Raw genomic sequence first — 14778 nt, forward strand, 5'->3', positions numbered from 1 at the left:
CAGTATACAACAACTGTCCCGAATAGTTGAAAACGTGGTCCAGACCACCACTGGGATCTTAACTAATATTACTGTAGAGCTTGCAGCGACGAGGCTTGTTTCGCTCCAGAACCGGATGGTTCTTGATGTCATTCTCGCAGATAGGGGAGGAGCCTGTTGAGTAATCGGCAGCTCTTGCTGCGTGTTTATTCCAGATTCAGCCCCTACCATTCATCTTGCTATACAGAAACTACATAGATTAGCCAGCGAAGCACATGTGGATAACGGTACCTGGTCCCTTAGTAGTTGGTTTTGGGGCCTTTTGGCTACCTGGGGTTGGAAGATATTCATAGTGCTGGCCGGAGCTTTTGGAGTGATATTTACGTGTTGCCTGTGTCTCCAGTGTGGCCCGGCTTGCTGCTCGTTTTGTGCAACCAGGATAACATCTGCTTTTAACTTTTCTCGACAAGTTAAGGTTGAGAAGCAGATGATCCAAAAGGAGGTGTCGGATCTCATGCAGATCGATGAAGGGGTTTTTGTAGAATGAATTTGTATTGGCTATAGTAGGCCAAAAGGGCCGTCTGTTGGGATCGAATTTCGATACCATGCATTATTGGCCTAATATATCCGATGTAACCTCGTAATTATATAATTGTGTAGTTAGAATACACTATGATCTCTTAGTGACCGTTGATTCACTTTTGACTCGCTTGCTCCTATTGATATAACCAGAACCATTTTGTTTCATTTCCCTATGTGCTCGTGCTGTTTCCCTGAAATCACGTGATCACGTTTGCTGCTCGAAACTATGACGGCAGCCAGGCCGCTTACTATAGTTGTTAGCCGGTAGCTCAAGGAAACCCAAGGTCACATCTGCCTTTCTTGTGGGATGCGCACATTCTAGCAGAGCCCGTTCCTGTACTCCCAGGGCTACAGATACACAGGGAGGCACCTTGCTGCCCTGCCCCCGGAATAGCTTAGGCCTAGGCTACTAGCAATCAATTGTGCCCTATATGGGTATTCCTCTTGGCATACAGACAAGTTGTATCTTTCCTTGTAGGGTGTCATCTTGAACACGTGAACTGTATATATGCTTTGTATTTCGAATATGTAATCAGTCTCCTCTGCGCACCTCCGAGGGTCGTGTAGACTGAGGCTCCCCTGCCAAGGCTTGTATTTGATTGAATAAACGATTGAACCTTCTCCATTGCCGACTGAATTGTTATTATTCGTAAACATATATGGGCTAGTGGTAAGTATGGCCCGATAGAATAATTTTGGGTCCTTCAACAGAGAAGGTGAGGGAGTGGAAAGGAGAAGGAGGGAAAAAAGGAAAGCATGAGAGGGATGGGGAGGGCAGGAGGGGAGACCATGAGTTAGACGGAAAAGGTTTGCCTTAGATTTGCCTCTTAACCTCAGGCAGTATTTGGAAAAGGATGCTGAGGTTTGTGATAGCAAAGGTGATGCTTGCTTTGAATAAGATCACTGGAGAAGTGTCATCTTCTGCAACTTTCAAACGCTGTCCTAAATACGCAGAAAGGCACCATTTGTTCCATTTCAATGGCAGAAGTCAAGGGCTTAGCACATAGAAACAATTCAAGTGGGTATGAAACCAAGAGAATCCAACTGGCTTCAGGATGATGGTTGCACTTGCAATAGGGATTTGAAACTGTGCATCCCTACAGAGTCCACGGTGCATCTTTTTAGCAGGCACAATATAATAGCTTGATTTAGGGAGCTTGGAACTATTCCTACTAATTGTTGTGGGTTTATGACATCGGTACTTGTGCAATGTTTCAGACGTTTGGTGGAGATAATGTAGGTGAGCAGGACCTTCATTGAGGTTGGTGACAAGGTTGTCAACATCACAAGTGGACATTAGGTATGAAAACATTGGAGTTTGGGGATTTGGGGTGACTAGAATGATTGCATCCGTAGGAAATACTGATAGTCTATGACCTCACAGTCTTTTGTGGCTAGGAAGCGGCTTTGCGGTATATTGTTTGATATGGCTTCCACTCTGTTCAAGAGGGCTTTGAGTATGATCCTTTTCTCCTGCATTCTATTTCACACATATTTTCTTTAGATGGTGGTCGGAGCACCAATAATCAGTAAGTGTTTTTGGTAGCTTGGATATCTGATGGGGGGAAAGCAATGATACCCAGGGAGGACTGGAAGGTAGGGGGAATGCATTGTAAATCCATTAAGGCAAAGGTGTGCAAGGGTTTTGTTGAACTTGCATATTTCCTAAATTATGGCAAATTGTAGAAAGCATTGGTAAACACAAGTTTATTTGGCATACAACGCCTCAGCCAGTATCCGCTCCATCATCTACTTCACCCTTCGATTCCAATTTCCCAGTTCTAGATTCTACCTCTCAGTGATGAACCATTCCACAATTTGAAAGCGTCAGCATCGAACCTTATCACACACACCTTCCTCTTTTAACAGAAAAAGAGAATACAAATATATACTTTAAAGACAAGAGGAGGCACAACCCAAACTAGAAGGATCACTGCTAAAGGTAAGAACAGTACATAATATTTAAAGAAGATTACAAACTGAGTGGCGTACGACATGGAGAAGAGTAGTAAAACAAACGCAAGGAAAGTACCTTCAAGACTATTTCCCATATTCCTTCAGGTAGATTGGTGTCCTAACCAACCTCCCTCTTCTCATAATCTAGGCTTGGCCTCAGGGTATATTTATTGTAACTGTTGCCTCTTCTGCTATCTCCCAGATACACTCCTATATTGACTACTCTATGACGAGAGGCCCCCCTCACCTAAAACCTTTGCCTCTTTCACATTGTCTCTTCATTATCACTGCTTAGATTCCAGACCCTGAAATCCTCCCAAGACAAACAGACTTGAGAGTCGGGTTTTCTTCCCATCGTGGCATGTTTGTGCAAGTCTATAAGCTTCTACTTCATTAAACAATTCTTCTAAAATCTTTTATTGCTCCATGCTGCTTGGATGGTTTCAAGACCCTATTTAACCCCTTGACCATTCCACTCGTCTCGGAATAGTAAACAGTGCAATTATATTCTTAATATATGTCTCAGAAATTCTCCCATGTCTCTTGGAATAAGCAGAACACCGTTGTATGTCAGAAAAGTAATAGGAATGCATTCTCTACTAAAGATATACCTAAAACTTTTTGGCACATGCTTGGTCTCAATAACAAAAGGGCTTTAGTGACTATTTTTGCATTGCAAATAGGAAAAGGCCTGAAAGGGGAGTGTCTGTGCTATTTGCAAGTCAGAAAGTTATGGATCAATTGTTTGTGATTGTAAGTGCAGTTTCAAACCTCTGATCAGTTGCTGGCGCCTACATTGGAGTGGAAACGAATTCACAAAATCAATCAATCAAAACATTTGTAAAGCGCACTACTTACCCCTGAGGGTCTCAAGGTGCTGGGGTGGGGGGGGAGGGGGACGCTGCTACTGCTCGAACAGCCAGGTCTTGAGGAGTCTCCTGAATGTCAGCGGTCCTGGGTCTGCCATAGGTGGATGGGAAGGGAGTTCCAGGTCTTGGCGGCGAGGTGAGAGAATGATCTGCCACCGGCAGTCGTTCTCCGGATGCGTGGGATGCTGGCGAGGGCAAGGTCAGCGGAGCGGAGCAGAGCTGGCGGTTCGGGGTGTAGAAGGTGAGTCATTTGTTAAGGTATGCTGGTCCGGTATTGTGGAGTGCCTTGTGAGCGTGGGTGAGGTGCTTGAAGGTGATCCTCCTGTTGACGGGGAGCCAGTGCAGGTCTCTCATGTGATCTGTGAAGTGGCTGTGGGGAGGAATGTCGAGGATGAGGTGTGCAGAGGCGTTCTGTATGCGTTGGAGTCGTTTCTGGAGTTTGGCCGTGGTTCCCGCGTAGAGGGCGTTGCCGTAATCCAGTCTGCTGCTGAAGAAGGCCTGGGTGACAGTCCTTCAGGTTCCAGTGGGGATCCATCTGTAGATCTTGCGTAGCATGCGGAGGGTGTTGAAGAAGGTCGATGAGATGGCTTTTACTCGCTGGGTCTATGATAGCGATGAGTCTAGGATGAATCCCAGGTTGCGTGCATGGTCGGTGGGTGTCGTGCAGCTCCCAGGGTGGCCGGCCACCAGGAGTCATCCCAGGCGGAGGGGGTGGGGCCGAGGATGAGGACCTCCGTCTTGTCTGAGTTTAGTTTCAGATGGCTGTTCTTCATCCATTCGGCTACGGCCTTCATTCCTTCGTGGAGGTTGGTTTTGGCGGTGGTGGGGTCCTTGGTGATGGAGAGGATCAGCGGAGTGTCATCGACGTATGAGATGATGTTAAGGTTGTGCGATCGGACGATGTTGGCGAGCAGTGCCATGTAGACGTTGAAAAGTGTCGGGCTGAGGGATGATCCTTGGGGTACGCCGCAAATGATCTTGGTGGCTTCTGAGTGGAAGGGGGGGAGGCGGACACTCTGTGTTCTGCCGGTGAGGAAGGAGGTGGTCCAATCCAGGGCTTTGTCCCAGATCCCTGCGTTGTGGAGGCATGTGAGTAGGGTGTGGTGGCAGAAGGTGTTGAAGGTGGTCGAAAGTTCCAGGAGGAGGATGAGGGTCGCGGTTTCGCCATTGTCCAACTGGGTCCTGATGTCGACGGTGGTGGATATGAGGGCGGTTTCGGTGCTGTGGTTGCTGCGGAATCCCGATTGAGACGAGACCAGAGCGTTGTTCTCTTCGAGGAAGCGTGTCATTTGCTTGTTGACAATCTTCTCGATGACTTTCGCTGGGAACGGGAGCAGGGAGATGGGCCTGAAGTTCTTGAGGTCCTTAGGGTCCGCCTTGGGTTTCTTGAGTAAGGCGTTGATCTTGGCGTGCTTCCAGCTCTCCGGGAAGGTGGCAGTCTCGAAGGACGTGTTGACGATCTTCCGGAGGTGGGGTGCGATGATGGAGCTTGCTTTGTTGAAGATGTGGTGCGGGCAGGGGTCGGACGGTGATCCGGAGTGGATGGTGTTCATGATGGTGTTCATGATTTTGATGGTGTTGTCGTCGTTGACGTGGGTCCAGGAGATCAGGAGGTCGGTGTCGCTGGGCAGCGGTGAGTCGGTCGCTGTCGAATGGGGTTCAGGTTGTTGATGTCTGCGATCTTGCGGTGGAAGAAGGAGGCTAGGGAGTTGCAGAGGTCTTGTGACGGCGGAATGTCGTTGGAGCTGGAGAGTTCCTTCAGGATGTTGAAGAGCTCTTTGATGTTGTGTGCGTTGTTGTCGATGCGTTCCTTGAAGGAGGTACTTCCCTTTTGGCGGTTCGGATGAGTTGGTGGTGCCTGCGGGTGGCATTCTTGTGGGCTGTGTTGTTATCTGGTGTCTGTTCGTGGTGCAACAGAAGAGAAGCAGTTTCCAGTGGATAGCTTCACCTTTAGAAATCATTTCGGTGACCCTCGGGGGAAGCAGTCAGTGGACAGACGAATGCTGCCCGAATGTCCCAATGTCTTCCAAATGGGAAACTTTAAATAGCACCTGTTGCTTTAATGGACAAGGGCTGCTTTAAAAAAATGCAGTTTGGGAAGGAAAATGGAATGGCGCAGGTTTGCTATCCCTTGCATGTCTCCTTTACGGCATTCGTAGCTATTAGCAGGGGGTTGCATATTGGAAGCTGTCTGTAGTAAATTACTTCTCTACTTGGTTACCAGCGCCATAATCCAGCGTGTGTCAGGCGGACCAGCGCGTGGCCGGTGAAGTACTTTTAGTACATCATCATGTATGATGTAAAGCGGCCATATTTTGTGTAGTCTCTTACGCATTATCGCAGAGTCATTAAAAGAAACTGTCAAACAAGATGTCAGCATGGCAATGCCTGAAAACCTGAAAGAAAGGGGTCTGCCTGTGCTGTAACTTACGGCCTGTTTCTAAACATGTAGCTGTGAGGCAGATACAACTCCGATGTTAAGGTAAGCGAGTGTATGCATTAAAGAGACTCATGATTATCCCTGTGAGGATGCTGTCTGCGCATAGTAGAAATTTGAAGGGAGGGCAAACAAAGTCCATTCTGTACAGTTTGGGGTGCGCTATCTCTACAGCCTTAACTTTCAAGCTTGTTATCATATCCATCTTGCGCTTATGGTTTTCCATCAAAGGAAAATAGGCTGTGAACATGGGAAATAACCTGCAAACTTACTGGATCTTCAATTAATAAAATAGTTTTGTGACAGAGGAATCACATTTGATTGGATGTGGGTTACACTTCACAAGCAAGTGTGCCTAAAGGCAGTGACAGTGTTGTACCTAGTCTGCATCCAGCTTTAGAGACTGATCACATCTAGGCAATAAAATCCAACCAGGACAGCTGCATCATAAACAGTGTTGGAGACCGGATGTCTCTGTATGCTTTAAAAACAAGTCTACTCAACAAGAAATAAGAGACACCTAAAATCTCCTGGACATTGAAGACATAAAAGATGCTTCCTTAAAATTATAATATTGTAAGGTTATGGAAAATAATAAATTCCTTTTGTTTACAAGCACAGTTAAGGACAACTCGCAGTACTGGCACAGAGAAGCATGACAGAGAGCCCAGAACCAAGTCAGAGAGTCCAGAATTGAGAAAGTATAGAACAGTGGCAGGGAGTCTAGAGACTCCAAAACTGGAACAGAGAATCCTGGGACAGTGAGCTCAGAAGAGTCCAGAACCAGGACAGAGTGTCCAGGACTGAGAAAGTATAGAATTGTGGCAGAGAGTCTGGCGACTCCAAAACTTAAAAAAAATAGTTCTGAACGGGGACAGTGAGACCAGAAGCAGGTATGGGAATCTAGGAGAGGATTGAGCGACAAAGCGATCGTGACAGAGAGGTTCCCAATAGATTTAAGAAGAAGGTGACAGAGAGATTCATAGTAGCACCAGGACTAAAGTCGAGTCGGGGAAATAGAGGGGCTTCCAGAAGTACCAGGACTAAGGTCCCAGATTCACGATGGAGATTCGTGACAGACAGGTTCTGAGAAGAACCAGGACTACGGTTTCAGAGTCACAAAAAAATAAAAAATAGTAAGGTCCCTGAACCAAGACAAAAGTTTCATACTAGATCAGCACCAGGAACACGATGACGATGTCAGAGTTTCTTATGAGGCTGGACTGGCCTTGCCTGCTACAAGTCACAATGCTTTTCACAATGTTTGTAATGACTTGTCCATCCTAGTAGGGGACAACCTTCCTGGAGCTACATGAAGCTACATAGAACGAGCAAGGAACCAGTTTTTCATCAGTGACGACTTCGGGGAGGAGGATGTGCAATAAACTCTTGTGGCGAAATTCAGCGGGGCGCTGTGCACGGAGAACCCGGGTGAGAGACCGTCTGCTCACTGGTGCTCAAGTCTTGTGTTTATTTATTCATTTATTTTTGAAGTGCTTAGCATCTCAGTGCATGTTTTGAGTGGGCGCATGTTTGGGCATAGTCTCTTGTTCTGGTTGCTCTATCTTTGGAGAGGTTTTTGGAGTGTTCGTCCTATTGTGTGTTTTGCAGAGAGGTTGAGTTTCAATTCAGTTTTGAAGAAACTGTGTGTTCTTCATTTGGGAAATGGGTGGTGTCCTTATGGAAAGTGTCTGGAAGCTGTGGCAGCTGAATTGATCTACCACTAGTGTTACATGTTAGGGTGACTAGTACTTTGTGTTGTACCCTATCATGGGGAGTTTGGTTTCCTAGGGTGACATCTTTTAACCCTACAGTGTACCCTTCTTTGGGGAGGTTGTGGGGCCAGTCAATGCCAAATTCTGCTTTCTAGGGTGATGTTGTATCTTATGGTGTACCCTATGTAGGGGATTTTGTATTCTTGGTTTTCCAGGGTGAATATCTGTGTTGTATCTTTCTTTGGAGAGGTGGTGTTGTTTGTGGGTAGTCAATGCCCCATACCTGTTCCCAGGGTGTGTACCCTGTGGTGAACCCTACTGAGGGGAGGTTCAGTAGTGTTCCTTGGTCTTTATCCTGTGGTGTGCCCTACTTTGGGTAGGTGGTATTGTTTGTGGGTAGTCAATGCCTCATATCTGTTCCCAGAGTGTGTGCTCTGCGGTGTACCCTACTTAGTGGAGGATGTGTTATTTTACAGGGTTATTACCCTGTGTTGTGCTCTATTTTTGGTGGTTCAGTTTTCCAGGGTCAGTATCCTGTGGTGTACCCTATTTAGGGGAGTTTGTGTTATTTTACAGGGTTAGTACCCTGCGTTAATCCCTATTTTTGGCTGGAGATTGTTTTGGCACCTTTTCATTTTGACACTATGCTCCGGTCGAAGTCCACCTGCTTGGAACTCATGGCCAAGGGTTTCATGTTTGTAGGACTTTGAGTGAGAAACTTTATCATTTTTTTGTGTCAGCATGCCTTGATCAGGGGAAATTTTGGTTTTTCAAGAACGTGTTCTTGGGTGTACTTCTGTTTTGGGGATACACTCTTCCGGTTATCTAGAGTTGAATTCTACACCTGTTGTACCTTTTATTGGCTATGTTGTATTTCTCCCAAGGGTCTGTGTCTACACCCACCTTTGTTTACCAGGGTGCCTACCCTGTGTTGTACCCATGTATGGGGAGGTTGTGGGCGTGACCACCCTTCTTTGTTGCATTGGTTGTTATTCATCTAAACCATGCTTTGTTTTCACTAAGGGAGGGGGATGGGGCGTGTAGTAGTAATGTTTAGCATCTTATTATATTTCTACTTATGCTAATTATATTTCTGATACCTCGTGTAGTATATAATTAGATTTGTGTATCTCTTTATTGTACTTTCATGTAAATGTTGTATTTGAGGTATCTCACTTATCCTTTTCTTTATTTCAGCTGTCATTCCCTAAGGAAGGAGGATGTGTAGTAAATTACTTCTCTACTGTTCTCCACTGAATAGAATGTACCATGACATCATAGAATGCCTGGGTGTCTCTCTGGCTCACAGTGTCAGTTGGTCAAGTCAGGCTGAGCTGCTTGGAGCCTGCTCCTGGTGGGGTTTTACCTATACTTCCTATCTTCTCCTACTTGCCTATCCTAGAAGGAATCTACAATAAAGGATTATCTACTTACACAGCTAGACTGTGCATCTTCCTTTACTACACTGTCTAACCAATATTCATTAGGCAGGTCATTTTGTGACACCCCCCCCACCCCTGCACCAGTGAAGAGAAAAGTTGCCATACACCCTATTAGTACACAGATTGCACCGCAAATCGCATTCCCATTGACAAACTAGTCAGCATCAAATAGCACATCCCTAGTTTGACAATGAGAATAGTAATCTGGCCCTAAACTGCCTTTCCATTTAACAATGAACCTACCATTATGAAGTGTACAAGGCATAAAGCAGGTGATCAAAGAATGACGAGTACACACCTTTCTGTGGAAGAACCAACAATAATTAACATAAGAAAACACTTTTTCCGTTGAAAAAGCAATCACTGAACAGAAAGCAGTTTCTCGACCCAACCCAATCTCATGATCCGTGAAGAACCTACCATTTAGAGAATAAAGAACAAAAAATGTTACTATGGAAGAAGCAAGCAATCCGTCAATGGATAGCAGACTAGTGACCTGTTGGTATGGGATGGGGAGATGGCTACGCGAGGGCAGGGTACCATGGAACGTGTGGGTGAAAGGTCAGGGATGAGAGAATCCTTGAAAAGGCAGTGGCTCTGTCGTGGCCTCCGAGGTGAGCTTTTGCTGTCACATTCAAGAAATACATTTGTGGCATCCACAATTCACTTTCCTCTTCGGTTGTGAAGGGAAACAGACCAGTCATTCCCACAAAACTATTTCCTAGGAAAGAACAATTCAATTAGATTTTAAAAAGCAGAAGGAAGAGGAGTTTCCTGTGGAAAACCAATAATCATTTAGTAAAGAGCAACATCTTCCTGTGAAAAAAACAATCAATTAGGAACAAAAAGAATCAACGATTCCTTTGGGCAGAAAGACCCTGATCATTTATACCTACACAGTCAAGTTTCACCCAGGCACCAAAAAACAGGCTTCAGAAGGACTTTTGTATTTCTTTATTTGTCAATATTATATTGTATTACTTACTACATGGCTATGTCAATAAAATTGTATTTTTATTACACAAAAATAAGAGTAAAAAAAGTAAAATTGAAAAAGCTGAGCCATGGTAAGGGTCATACAAGCAGCAAAATAAAACTCCAAAGAATTGTACAAATAAAAAAAAACAATAAAAATCAGCAAAATGATGCAAGTAATATTATATGAGAAGGTGTGCATGCACGCTGTTATAACCACATGTCCTGGCAAAGTTCAGTGCCTCCCAGCCAATGAGGAATGAGGATTATTTCAGTACACATGAACACCCCTGCAGCATTGCAACTTTTATCCATTCCCAACTCCCGCCCCCCAAAACAGGCACAGGATTTCGGAGGCATACATTTGTACCGCAATATTTACAGACTTTTGGAATGTCTGGTATCTGGCCCGAACGCACCTACACCCCCTCTTATAAGCATCCATCACGGACTAGTTTTACAATTTCACATCTAAAACGCAAAATCCCAATTGGCTAACTGTGCAGTCTGGTTGAAGTGTGAGATGTCAGCATGTGAATGAAGACTAACTGCCCTTTTTCTTTTCCTCTTATGCTGGGTCAATGAAACATCAGTTCTAGAAAGCCTGACAAGGGAGCCACTGAAGGATGGCACTGCCCTAGTGGTGCACATTTCAGACACTGCAAATATCAAGCTTCTGTACTCCCATCTTAAATTTAGTAAGGCCTTTTAGAAAGGGCTTGGGTGTCCTTCTGCTTTGCCCCTAGAGTGCTATGTGTACGAACGATGCACAGACCTCTACATACATTTCTGAGGTGGCAAAAAAAAAAGATTTTGGAGGTCATTACTGGTTTCCTAATTGCTGTCCCTACATTGTGTTTAATGAGGTACTCTCTCTAGTATGGGAAAAAATCCAGGGGCCAGAATGTTAAAAAAAGAGATACAGTTTAGCACATGTTTTAATTGAATCTCTTTATCCCCTTCTCTTACGTAATGGCCTTTTATGAACAAGGGAAGAAGTTAAACATCTTGATAAAAAAACTGTAGGCTGCAGTTCTCATGTAGCCATCGCTTTCTGGTTTGAGGCAAAAAGCTTTGTATGGAGTCTGTGTACTTCTTTAATCTTTAATCAGATGCTAATCCAAGATTCAGTGCAAATCTATACTGATACATCATAACCGGGTGTCTCGCCTCTGACTTATGGATAATAAAGAATTATGGCAAAAAAAAGTCTTGCCTTTGTCTTGGAAGTGTCCTCTGTATGACACTATCAGCCCTCAGCTCGGTAAGCAGTGTTCCAAAGGCAAGCGTGTTATCCCTTTAGAGCGAAAGGGAACAAAGGGCCTGAGGAGGTTCAGAAGAAAACGAGGCATCCATCTACAAAAATGGGTGGAACTGCTCTGTAACATGTATGTCACAGTTAGGTACTCCCTCCAACATTCTAGCATATTTGTTTATTAAAATCTAAACAGGCAATTCAGTTGGTTTTACGGCTGACAAGAGCACAAAGCAATTATTTCACAATCATTTTCACAAATGGACTCACCTCACACGTTTCAGAAAGTTTTAATACTGGAAACGAACTAACACGTTTATTGTAGCCCTAGAAGGTGTTCAAAACAGAAACAAAGTAAGTGCAGGTGCTCTCTCTCACAATCTGTCTATAGTGTCCTTAAAAGTCCCTTGCAGTTCTCCAAAGAAGCAACAACATTGTCCCATCAAAAAACTAAAATAACAAAACACACTGCCAGTACTGAAAGCTTGATTCTAGCTGTCCTTTTCAGAAACTGGGGTCAACCCCTTCCAACGCCAAAGTATCCAATGGCCGCTATTGCCCCTTCTATGAAAAAGGCAACACAAAAAACTCATCCAGTTGAGGGGAGGAGCAAGTCAGTGTCTTATCCACTAGTCGTTGCGGTTCCAGTTCAGGTGAGGATTACGCTGATGACCGAACCAACCACCAATACAGTTGCAATTGTTTCGTCTGCACCAGAAGAGCTGGGGAAATGGCTCAAAACACCCAACTAACTTTCGAGGTGCAATATTTTCTCTTTAATATGACAATAACATTTTTTTAAAGGTTGCAACAAAAAATACAGATTCTCACTCCTTGTGAACAATTGCCAAAATATAAAGTGCATGGAGCGAGCCATATAGAAAAGGACGTGGGGAGCAGAATCTATGCCTGCACATATGAGGTAGAAAAAAACTGAAATTAGTTATTAGAAATACTGGTATGGAATGGTAAGAGAAGAAAAAACATAAAGAAAGATGTCAAGTTGCGTGCCAATGGGAAGTCCATAGCATTACGACTTCAATTGCCACAAGACACTCAAAGTTAATTTTTTAGATTTAAGACACAATTATTGTCAATCTACTTCGCAGCTTTTTTTGTCCGAGATTAAATACCTTTTTTTAGGCAGTCTAAATTACAGAGCACATGCTTATTAAGTGTTTCCCCACAAAGCTAAGTCACAACAAGCACTACAACTTTCCAAAAGTCAATTTGATGTGGCTTAAGACTGATTTAGCCATTTTGGATTACTGTGGAATGACCAAGAGTGACAGTGGTTAAATAAATGGTCGCAGTGGAAGCGAGATGAGCCTGCTATGGCACATGGTTATGCACAACGGCTCAGAAATGCAGGGCTCTAATGTGAAAAGGGATACGCAACTTTAAGGAATATCGGTCAGAAAGACGGAGGAGAGGAAACATTATCATATACTTCTTGATAAGGCCATTAACTCACCTTGAGCTCAAATAGCAATTTGTGAGGTTTGGCAACAATAAAGTAGTTTACAGAGGAATGTTCCGAAGCTGGTCCGCAAGTGTGCAGTAACAGAACTCTCAAGTTGTCCCATATGACAACTGAGTAGTTTAAATAGTTGCACTTTGGAGCCTTGCATTTATAAAGAGAAACCCAATCTACCTGTCCTGGAATGTAAAGGAAAAACACATGTCTGGATGAGTAATGACATGGATCAAGCAGAGAGCTTTCCAGTAGAGTTTAGCTCTATCATGAACAGTATGATAGAAAGAGACATAGTAAGGATCAGTATAAACTATAAAAGACTAGCATGAGGAAATAGTTGGGGAAAAACAACTATAACCTTTGAACTAATAGGAATTTGTGTGTTTTTTTTATTTGTATCCAAATTTCTATCTTAAGTGTCATGTTGCAATAGAGGCTAAGAAACAATGTTTCCCTGAATGCTTGTAGAGCAAATGCACCTCAAAATTCTTCTGGGTCTTTTGTTCCACTTGTAAACATGCCTAAAATGATTTTTTTAAAAGCACCTGATTAGCAGGTGGTTCTGTGACTTTTGCAGGTGATTACACTGCCTATTCACTTCATGATGCTTGCCAATATCTTCCTTAACCTTCTAGTACTCAGTTCCAAAACAAATTAAAATAAAACTGTCAAGTAAAAGTAAAAGCTGTTCTTTAAAAATAATCAGAAGTATTACTTACTTCTTTTTAATGTAGGTATACCATGATTTTGGAGTTGACTTTCCAAAACCAACATAATGTACTTTTATTCTTTTACATTGGTTTTGCTTACCATGCAAAGCACTTTCTATGCCCAATCAGAGAGCAAATTTATGATGTATTGCCCTAACAAAAAAGATTGACAGAAGTCTGGTAACAAAGGCTTCAAACCTACCTCATTGTAAACATGCATTGAGAAATGTATTTTACTTTGCTCATTTTTCACTTCCTCCAAACTATGAATTATTTTGCATACCAAATCGGCAATCGTTAGTTATTATAAAGTCAATTTTACAGGTTATACTATTTTATTTAACCTAACAATGAAGATGAGTGTTTTCGAGTGACTACTTGACGAAAAAATAAAAAAATCACTCTAATTTGAGGACTGCAGACTAAAATGCCAAACTCTGGTTTGTGCAAAAAGTGCAACGGTCAGGTATCTCTAGATTAAGAGAAATTAAGACACCTGCCAAAAACGATTCTGCTCCGCCCCAAACTTTTTAATAGCATCTCGTGAGACCAGCAACTACTGGTGGGGTTTCTAAAAGTCTCGAAACTGGAGGTCTTCCGAATGAGTGATTACCGTTTTTTATTTAAAAAAGAAAATATAATAAAATGTAATTGAAATGTTCATCGTGCATTCAATTTGGCAGGTAATGCAAGTTCGCTGGTGGATCGTCGCTGGAGAAGAGCAAAAGGGCATGTGACCAGTTAGAGGTTCTGCATGTTGCATTTGCGCTCTTTCCATATGGGCCAATATATGGTCTTCCGTGGTGGCTGATGTCTGCAGGCCTACACGCAAAATGATCTCTCGTTTTGTTTTCCACTGTATGCAGCCACACATACGAAAGGGCATAAGATAATAATGGGAACTGGTTACATTTTGGACCGAAGCTGGCAAACTGCGCCATAAATGCTGAATCCAACCTCCTATATCGTCAGGAAGTAAGATTTAGGTATTGCTTGGTGAGGGCTCAATCTTCACTTATGCCCTTGGCTCTGAGCTCCTCCTGCACCCGTGTTAAGTACGTAGGATCTGGGTAGCCAAACCTGAAATTAGAGTGAATGAAAGCACATGGATTAATTGAAAGCAGTAATCAGTTTAGGACATCAGGTATAGCTACTAGGAGTCAAAGCTCCTGTGCATGGCGGTTTATGTATAATCAACATCATCAAACAGCTTTATTAATTTTTTACAACCATAAAAGCACAGAAAACATATATAAAATACGATAAAAGTATGTAAAAAATGCAAAAGCCATGCATCACATAAAAAATCCCACAAGAGTTAAAAAATTATATATATATTTTCTCCAAAACCAAAGAATGGCCAAACTCCAGTAATGCTTAT

The 14778-nt window shown here is 43.3% G+C and overlaps 1 protein-coding gene across 2 annotated transcripts in view; it reads right to left on the bottom strand.

Moving 5' to 3' along the window:
- Positions 1-9919: 9919 nt before the first annotated feature.
- The window catches only part of DTX3 (deltex E3 ubiquitin ligase 3), a 224743-nt gene continuing 219884 nt past the window's right edge, over positions 9920-14778 (bottom strand). For both annotated transcript variants that reach the window (XM_078688968.1, XM_078688967.1), the window contains exon 5: positions 9920-14477. In XM_078688968.1, coding sequence (XP_078545094.1) covers positions 14402-14477 — 76 coding nt within the window. In that variant the 3' untranslated portion in view covers positions 9920-14401. The remainder of the gene's footprint in view (positions 14478-14778) is intronic.

This window comes from Lissotriton helveticus, chromosome 1_1, assembly GCF_964261635.1.
Source record: "Lissotriton helveticus chromosome 1_1, aLisHel1.1, whole genome shotgun sequence".
In the NCBI taxonomy this organism is placed as follows: domain Eukaryota; kingdom Metazoa; phylum Chordata; class Amphibia; order Caudata; family Salamandridae; genus Lissotriton; species Lissotriton helveticus.